The sequence below is a fragment of the Piliocolobus tephrosceles genome, chromosome 21, assembly GCF_002776525.5.
Source record: "Piliocolobus tephrosceles isolate RC106 chromosome 21, ASM277652v3, whole genome shotgun sequence".
NCBI lineage: Eukaryota > Metazoa > Chordata > Mammalia > Primates > Cercopithecidae > Piliocolobus > Piliocolobus tephrosceles.
This window is the reverse complement of record NC_045454.1, coordinates 43,137,088-43,146,410: the sequence shown is the minus strand read 5'-3', so window position 1 is coordinate 43,146,410 and position 9,323 is coordinate 43,137,088. Positions and strand designations below refer to the sequence as shown.

Here is a 9,323-nt window from a genome sequence, read left to right as displayed (position 1 = left end):
AGGAGTTTGAGATCAGCCTGACCAACATGGTGAAACCCCATCTCTACTAAAAATACAAAAATTATCTAGGCATAGTGGCAGGTGCCTATAATCCCAGCTACTCAGGAGGCTGAGGCAGGAGAATCACTTGAACCCAGGAGGTGGAGGGTGCAGTGAGCCGAGATCGCACCATTGCACTCCAGCCTGGGTGACAGAGTGAGACTCTGTCCCTGCCCAAAAAGATTAAAACATGGATTGGTTTACCTGTTTGTTGTCCTGTCTTTTCCTCTATGAGATCTATGAGGGCAGGGTCTTGTCAGTTTTGTTCATTGTTGTAGCCCAGTTTCCCAGAACCTAAAATAGTGCCTGCAAAATAGTAGAAGCTCAAGAAACATTGGTTGAATGAATAAAGTGAATACTTCTTGGGAAAAAAAATGATTTTTTTCTTTAATAGCAAAATAATATGTCTTGGAAAATACAGCATACAAAATACAGAAAATAGAACTGAGAGCTTTTATGAGCATATCAATCATTGAATAGCGTGTCTGCATTGCCTATCTCTCTGGGTCTTTTGCGTGCGTGTAGGTATACAAATGGGATATAGGCTTGTGGGTGTGCATGCATAGATAGTCCTTCTTGGGTACTCATAAGGGGGCTCAGCCCCTTGGGTGCCCCTAAGTCTTAACCTCACCCCTTCTTCATCCGTCCTGTTCCTGAGGACGACCGTGAAGGTGACTCTTCATCGAGAGCCTCTGGAGGCTGTGAGCTTTTAGAGTAAGGCTTTGCAATGTAACCATGAGGTAGCTATGATCATCATCCTTATTTCCAGATGTGGGAACTAGGCTTCCCAGAGGCTGATGATATGACCAAGGCCACACAGCTGGCAAATAGTGATTCCAATGGTCTGGAGGTCCCTAGGCCTCTGTTCTCTCAACCTGGGGCTTTCAATTTCCTCAAGTCTGATTATCTACCCTCTTCAGGGTGCTGCTCAGAGGGTCTGGGGCTCAACGATGAAAGCTAGGATGGCTCCCAGGGACAGGTGGAGTAGTTACATCCACCAGTCCATAGACTCTTTGGGGCAGGCCCTGACGATGACCATACAGTGGGGCAGCCCCTTACACAGGATCTTCTCTGCCTCCTGACCCTCCCAGCCCAGCCCCTGCAGCTCAAGGACTCTGAGCTTGGGCATAGTGAGGCAGGAGGAGAGGATTTCAGTGGGGGAGGGCATTTCCGGGGTGACGAGGGGACCCTGCAGGCACAGACTCTCCAGGGCTGGCATTCCCTCCAGGACAGCCAGGCCAGGGGCAGAGAGGCCTCTCACGGTCAGCCGGATCTTGCGCACATCTCGGAGGTGGCGGCTGATAGCCAGCAGGGTGCTGTCAGCAGACAGGGTGCAGCCCAGCACCTCGAGCCTCTGCAGATAGCTGAGCTCCTGCAGGCCAGCATCCAGCCCTGTCTCAGTCACACGGTAGGTGCCACCCAGCACCAGCGAGCGCAAGGCCCGGAAGCGCGTCAGGCCCTGCAGGTGCTCGTCGCGGAAGGCGGGGACACGGTCCAGCACGATGCATTCGAGCAGGGGCAGCACGGTGGGGTCCTGCTGCTTGTGGAGCCAAGCCATAGAGATCTCGCAGCTGTGCAGCTCCAGGGTCCTCAGGGTGCTGGGCAGGCTGGTGATGGGCACCATGCTCAGGTCGGCCACGTGTAGGCAGAGGCGCTTCAGGTTGGGGCATTTCTGGCCCAGGGCTCTCAACAGAGCAGGGGACAACTGGGGGGCCTGGGAGCCAGAGAACAGGTAGCCACCCATCCTCAGGGAATGGAGCCGGGATGCCATGTACCTTCGAAGGAGGTGCCACATGACTTTAGGTCGCATCTGTAAGAGCCAGGGATTGGGGTGACACAGTGAGAGGTATGGAGTTCCAAGGCCCCTGCTGGGCTGGAGACACACATCCCCAGGGTGGGGGATTCTGGTGCCCTGCTTCTGCCCTTCCCTAGCCAGTCTCCTCCCCAGGTTCAACTTCCCCAGGTTCAACAAGACGGTTTGAGCGCACCATCTTGCCTGCTAGGGCTTTGAACAAATCTTTTTTTTTTTTTGAGACAGGGTCTTGCTCTGTCACCCAGGCTAGAGTGCAGTGGTAAGATAATGGCTCACTGCAGCCTGGACCTCCTAGGCTCAAGTGATTCTCCCACTTCAGCTTCCCAAGTGGCTGGGACTTCTGACACATGCCCAGCTAATTTTTGTGATTTTTAGTAGAGACGAGGTTTTGCTACATTGCCTGGGCTGGTCTCCAACTCCTGGATTCAAGCGATCCTCCCATCTCAGCCCCTCAAAGTGCTGGGTCTACAGTCATGAGCCACTGCACTCGGCCACTTAGAATAAATCTGGTGGGGGCCGGGCGTGCTGGCTCATGCCTGTAATCCAAGCACTTTGGGAGGCAGAGGTGGGTAGATCATTTGAGGTCAGGAGTTTAAGATCAGCCTGGCCAACATGGTGAAAGCGTGTCTCTACTAAAAATACAAAAATTAGCTGGACGTGGTAATTTTTGGACGTGAGTGCCTGTAATCCCAGCTTCTCAGGAGGCTGAGGCAAGAGAATCACTTGAACCCGGGAGACAGAGGTTGCAGTGAGCTGAGATCGCGCCACTGCAATCCAGACTGAGTGACAGAGTGAGACTCCGTCCCAAAAAAAAGAAAAAGAAAAAAGGATAAATCTGCTGGGGGGAAAAAGATACTAACAGAATCTATCTTTAGCAATAGATTCTTACCATTTTTCTGGACTAAGAAAGAGAGCAAAACAACTCATTGACATTTTACCTGTTTCTTAATGATCACCTCCAGTAGAAATAAGCAACACAGAATAAAATTTTAAAAGGCGAAAACTACCCGGAGTAAATTAGGTCTGTGTTAAAAAAACAAAACAACAAATGAAAAGGCTGGACACGGTGGCTCACACCTGTAATCCCAGCACTTTGGGAGGTCAAGGTTAGTGGATTGCCTAAGCTCAGGAGTTCAAGACCAGCCTGGGCAACATGGCGAAACTCTGTCTCTACTAAAAGTTTTTAAAAGCCAGACATGGTGGCTCACGCCTATAATCTCAGCACTTTGGAAGGCTGAGGCGGGTGGATCACTTGAGGTCAGGAGTTTGAGACCAGCCTGGCCAAAATGGTGAAACCCCGTTTCTACTAAAAATACAAAAATTAGCTGGGCGTGGTGGTGGGCGTCTATATTCCCAGCCACTTGGGAGGCTGAGGCAGGAGAATTGATTGAACCCAGGAGGCAGAGGTTGTAGTGAGCCGAGATTGCACCAGTGCACTCCAGCCTAGGTGACAAGAGTGAAACTCTGCCTCAAAACATAAACAAAAAAATAAAAATAAAAATAATAGTTGGGCAAGGTGGCAGGGACCTGTAGTCCCAGTTACTTAGGAGGCGAAGACATGAGAACCAGCTCTGGGAGGTGGAAGCTGCAGTGAACTGAGATCACGCCACTGCACTCCTGCCTGGGTGACAGGGTGAGACGCTGTCTCAAAAAAAAAAAAAAAAAAATCATGGCCAGGAGCGGTGGCTCAAGCCTGTAATCCCAGAACTTTGTGAGGCTGAGGCAGGCGGATCACCCAAGGTCAGGAGTTCAAGACCAGCCTCACCAACATGGAGAAACACCATCTCTACTAAAAATACAAAATTAGCCAGGTATGGTGATGCGCACCTGTAATCCCAGCTACTTGGGAGGCTGAGGCAGGAGAATCTCTTGAACCTGGGAGGCAGAGGTTGCGATGAGCCCAGATTGTGCCATTGTATCAGCCTGGGCAACAAAAGCGAAACTCCGTCTCAAAAAAAAAAAAAAAAAAAAAAAAAAAAATCACAGCCTGGTAGAGTGGAAGCTGCAAAAATCAACCCTGGGAAGTTAGACTTAGTAGAAAATAAAAAGCATACATAATTGATAGCACTGGGCATTTCATTATAAGTACATCTTATCTTAAAAAGAAAAAATTAGCATGCTTACATCTGCCTTTTATTGCTGGATTTCTCTACTTGACATCATAGGGCCTAATGGAAAAAGGAAAATTGTCTAATAACATATTCTTCATGTGTGCTTACAAAGGTGTTTCTTTTCTTCTCTTTTTTTTTGAGACGGAGTTTTGCTCTTGTTGCCCAAGCTGGAGTGCAGTAGTGCAATCTCGGTCACCACAACCTCCTGAGTTCAAGCGATTCTCCGGCCTCAGCCTCCCGAGTAGCTGGGATTACAGGCATGTGCCACCATGCCTGGCTAATTTTTTTTTTTTTTTTTTTTTTTTTTTTGAGACGGAGTCTCTCTCTGTTGCCCAGGCTAGAGTGCAGTGGTGTGATCTCAGCTCACTGCAACCTCCGCCTCCCAGGTTCAAGCAATTCTCCTGCCTCAGCCTCCTGAGCAGCTGGTACTACAGGCGTGTGCCACCACACCCGGCTACACTTTCTTTTGTATTTTTAGTAGAGATGGGGTTTCACCATGTTAGCCAGGATGGTTTTGATCTCCTGACCTCGTGATCTGACCACCATGGCCTCCCAAAGTGCTGGGATTACAGGCATGGCCACCACACCTGGCCTTAATTTTGTATTTTTAGTAGAGATGGGATTTCTCCATGTAGGTCAGGCTGGTCTCAAACACCCGATCTCAAGTGATCTGTTTGCCTCAGCCTCCCAAAGTGCTGGGATTACAGGCGTGAGTCACCACACCCAGCCAAAAAGCTCTTCCATTCACTGAAAGAAAATAGCTTATTATCAATCCTTAAAAAAGCATGCTTGCATTTGCCTTTTATACATGCATATGTAAACCCGTGTAATACAAATTGTATTAGTCTATTTTCATGCTGCTGATAAAAACATACCTGAAACTGGGAAGAAAAAGAGGTTTAATTAGACTTACAGTTCCACATGGCTGGGCAGGCCTCAAAATCACAGCGGGAGGCGAAAGGCACTTCTTACGTGGCGGTGGCAAGAGAAAATGAGAAAGAAGGCCAGGTGCAGTGGCTCATGCCTGTAATCCCAGCACTTTGGAAGGCCGATGCGGGCAGATCACGAGGTCAGGAGATTGGGACCATCCTGGCCAACATGACGAAACCCCGTCTCTACTAAAATACAAAAAATATTAGCCAAGTGTGGTGGCACGCACCTGTAGTCCCAGCTACTTGAGAGGCTGAGGCAGGATAATTGCTTGAACATGGGAGGCAGAGGTTCCAGTGAGCCGAGATTGCACCACCGCACTCCAGCCTGGTGACAGAGCAAGACTCTGTCTCAAAGAAAAATAAATAATTTAAAAAATACAAAAAACTAGCTTGGTGTGGTGGCATACGCCTGTAGTCCCAGCTACTCAGGAAGCTGAGGCAGGGGAATCGCTTGAACCCAGGAGGCAAAGGTTGCAGTGAGCCAAGATCGTGCCACTGCACTCCAGCCTGGCAACACAGCAAGACTCCATTTCAAAAAAAAAAAAAATTAAGAAAATTAGAAAGAAGCAAAAGTGAAAACCCCTGAAAAATCCATCAGATCTCGTGAGACTTATTCACTATCACAAGAATAGCATGCGAAAGACCAGCCCCCATGATTCAATTATCTCCCCCTGGGTCCCTCTCACAACATATGGGAATTCTGGGAAATACAATTCAAGTTGAGATTTGGGTGGGGACACAGCCAAACCATATCATTCCACCCTGCCCCCCCACCAAGTCTCATATCCTCACATTTCACAACCAATCATGCTTTCCCAACAGTCTTCCAAAGTCTTAACTCATTTCAGCATTAACCCAAAAGTCCACAATCCAAAGTCTCATCTGAGACAAGGCAAGCCCCTTCCACCTATGAGCCTGTAAAATCAAAAGCTAGCTAATTACTTCCTAGATACAATGGGGGTACAGATATTGCGTAAATGCAGCCATTACAAATGGGAGAAATTGGCCAAAACAAAGGGGTTACAGGGCCCATGCAAGTCTGAAATCCTGTGGGAAAGTCAAATTTTAAAGCTCCAAAATGATCTCCTTTGATTCCAGGTCTCACATCCAGGTCACACTGATGCAAGAGGTGAGTTCCCATGGTCTTGGGCAGCTCCGCCCCTTGTGGCTTTACAGGGTACAGCCTCCCTCCCAGCTGCTTTCACAGGCTGGCGTTGAGTGTCTGAAGCTTTTCCAGGTGCATGATGCAAGCTGTGGGTGGATCTACCATTCTGGAATCTGGAGGACAGTGGCCCTCTTCTCACAGCTCCACTAGGCAGTGCCCCAGTAGGGACTCTGTGTGGGGGCTCTGACCCCACATTTCCCTTCCACACTGCCCTAGCAGAGGCTCTCCATGAGGGCCCCACCCCTGTATCAAACTTTTGCCTGGACATCCAGGCGTTTTCATACATCTTCTGAAATCTAGGTGGAGTTTCCCAAACTTCAATTCTTTTTTTTTTTTTTTTTTTTTTGAGATGGAGTTTTGCTCTTGTCACCCAGGCTGGAGTGTAATGGCATACTCTCGAGTCACTGCAACCTCTGCCTCCCGGGTTCAAGCGATTCTCCTGCCTCAGTCTCCCAAGTAGCTGGGATTACAAGCATGTGCCACCACACATTTGTTGTATGTTTAGTAGAGATGGAGTTTCACCATGTTGGCCAGGCTGGTCTCAAACTCTTGACCTCAAGTGATCCGCCTGCCTTGGCATCCCAAAGTGCTGGGATTACAGGCGTGAGCCACCGTGCACGGCACCGAACCTCAGTTCTTGGCTTCTGTGCACCAGCACCAGCAGGCTCAAGATCACGTGGAAGTTGCCAAGACTTGGGGCTTCCACCCTCTGAAGCCACAGCCTGAGTTATACATTGGCCCCTTTCAGCCACAGCTGGAGCGGCTAGGACACAGGGCACCAAGTCCCAAGGTGCACGCAGCACGGGGACCCTGGGCCCAGCCCAGGAAACCACTTTTCCCTCCTGGGCTTCCAGGCCTGACATGGGAGGGGATGCCATGAAGGTCTCTGACATGGCCTGGAGACATTTTCCCTGTAGTCCATTAGACTCCTTGCTACTTATGTAAATTCCTACAGCTGGCTTGAATTTCTCCCTAGAAAATGGGGTTTTCTTTTCTATCACATAGTCAGGCTACAAATTTCCGAACTGTTCAGCTCTGCTTCCCTTATAAAACTGAATACTTTTAACAGTACCCAAGTCACCTCTTGAATGCTTTGCTGCTTAGAAATTGAGAAGTTGAGATTTGGTTGGGGACACAGCCAAACCATATCATGAACCAAGAGAGAAAGAAACATGTTCTAACGAATCTTCTCAGGAGGCTGAGGCAGGAAGATCGCTTGAGCCCCAGAGGTTGAGGTTGCAGTGTGCTATCATTTAGCCACTGCACCCCAGCCTGGGTGACAGAGTGAGATCCATCTCAAAAAAATAAATTACAGAAAGATAAACTGCAGAGCATAAATGCACACAAAACCAATGGATGAATCAACTTTTCCTCGCAAAACCAACAACTAAGAATATTCTAAGTTTCATAATATCAGGCCAGGCGCTGTGGCTCACACCTGTAACCCCAGCACTCCAAAAGACTTGAGGTTGGAGGACAACTTGAGTCCAGGAGTTCGAGACCATCCTGAGCAACATAGCAAGCCTGTCCTTAAAAACAGAACCTCAAAAGCAATACTGTATTAAACGGAGTTACAGATGGATATATACAGTAAAATAGTCTAAAAGTAGAACACTATCTAAATAGTAGAACAGCATTACCTGAAGTTTAGAAATACACTACTAATACTATAATCGTTTATGGACACACACATATGAAGTAACGTAAAAGGAAGGGTGCAAATCCACTTTATAATAGCAGTTATCTATGAAAATAGTCTCAAAAAGGGTAACAAATATATCTATAAATGTTTTGGGTGGGCCAGTTGCAGTGGCTCATGCCTGTAATCTGAGCACTTTGGGAGGCTAAGTTGGGAGGATCACTTGAGCCCAGGAGTTCGAGACCAGCCTGGCCAACATAGTGAGACTCTGTCTCTACAAAAAATAAAAGATTAGCGGGTGTAGTGGCGAGCGCCTGTGGTCCCAGCTACTCAAGAGGCTGAGGTGAGAGGATCGCTTGAGCTTGGGAGGTCGAGGCTACAATCACACCACTGCACTCCAGCCTGAGCAGCAGAGCAAGACCCCCGTCTCAAAAACAAAACAAAAACTTGATAACATAGTCATAAATTAGCATTTATCGAATGATAAATATGTGTCAGACTGTTCTAAGCCCTTTCCCTGCATGATCTCAGTGAAGTCCCACAATAGCCCCGTGAGGCAGGTACTGTCCTTTATCCCCATTGCAGGGATGGGGAAATTGAGGCCCTGAGGTCGAAGAGGAGCAGGTAGGCGATGATGCCGAGATAGGCCCAGGACCACCTGGCTCTAAATCCCCAGCCTGGGTACCGACATACTGTCCCAGGGTGGGAGAGGTGGTCTTTGGGGTCCGGGCACCGCGACCTCAGCCCAGGCCCGCCTGGACAGCCGTGCGTACCGTGTAGAGCGTCAGGTCGACATGTCGCCACAGCCACCGGTCGTCTACCAGCCTCTTCCAGCGGTGACAGACCCTGGGGGAGGGGACGCGTGGTTAGAACGACCCCAGTCCCAGGCCACATCGCATCTCCAGGTGCCAGGTGCGCCCTCCGCCCGGCCCTTCCCCCCCGGAGGCGGGGCCGCACCTGGAGATGCGGATCCGGTCCCGTACCGGGAGGTAAGAGAAGATCTCGAGCAGGACTGAGTCCGGCAGTTCGACCAAAGTCGCCATGATCTCGCCGACACGCACTTCCGCTTCCGGTTAAGGAGACCTGAGGGGGTCCCCCCGGGGGCGCCGAGGCGGCTGACAGGGCGGCAGCCACGACCTTCCCGTAGCCGGTCGAGAAATCTGACTTTCCTCTCGCTGGCCAGTGATTGGATCCCAGGGCCGGACCAGCCGCAAATGGGGACCAGAAACCAGACTGGAAAGCGTGACTGAGGCAGTGAGAGTCTTGCGGGACGTGGCTGAGGCGTGATTTGGCCGCGACTGGGAACTAAGACCAAGTCCGCAAGGCGGGGCTAGAGTGAGGCGAAGCTCGGGGGCGGAGCTAGAGACGAGGACCAAGTCCGGAAGGCGTGGCTGGGGTGGGGTAAAGATCGGAGGCGGGGCTAGAGACCAGGACCAAGCCGGGAAGGCGAGGCTGGAGCGGGGCACCGCCCGAGGGCGGGGCTGGAGACGAGTACCAAGTCCGGAAGGCGTGGCTGGGGTGGGGCGAGGATCGGAGGCGGCGCTAGAGACGAGGACCAAGCCTGGAAGGCGTGGCTGGAGTTGGGCAAGGCTCAGGGGCGGAGCCAGAGATCGGACCCAAGTCC

At 50.3% G+C, this 9,323-nt stretch overlaps 1 protein-coding gene across 4 annotated transcripts; it reads right to left on the bottom strand.

The window, feature by feature from the left end:
- Window positions 1–403: 403 nt before the first annotated feature.
- On the bottom strand, window positions 404–9,036 carry FBXL12 (F-box and leucine rich repeat protein 12). Of its 4 annotated transcripts, none has more exons than XM_023194228.3 (4): window positions 8,657–9,018; window positions 8,473–8,545; window positions 3,977–4,020; window positions 404–1,849 (listed from the first exon to the last, which is right to left on the bottom strand). In XM_023194228.3, the coding sequence occupies exon 4, from the start codon at window positions 1,847–1,849 to the stop codon at window positions 1,028–1,030; it is 822 nt and encodes a 273-aa protein (XP_023049996.1). In that variant the 5' UTR covers window positions 3,977–4,020; window positions 8,473–8,545; window positions 8,657–9,018; the 3' UTR covers window positions 404–1,027. The 4 variants fall into 4 exon arrangements, with proteins under 4 accessions (XP_023049996.1, XP_023049998.1, XP_023049997.1 ...); XM_023194230.3 differs by having other exon boundaries at window positions 8,683–9,018; XM_023194229.2 differs by lacking the exon at window positions 3,977–4,020 and having other exon boundaries at window positions 8,683–9,036.
- Window positions 9,037–9,323: the final 287 nt, after the last annotated feature.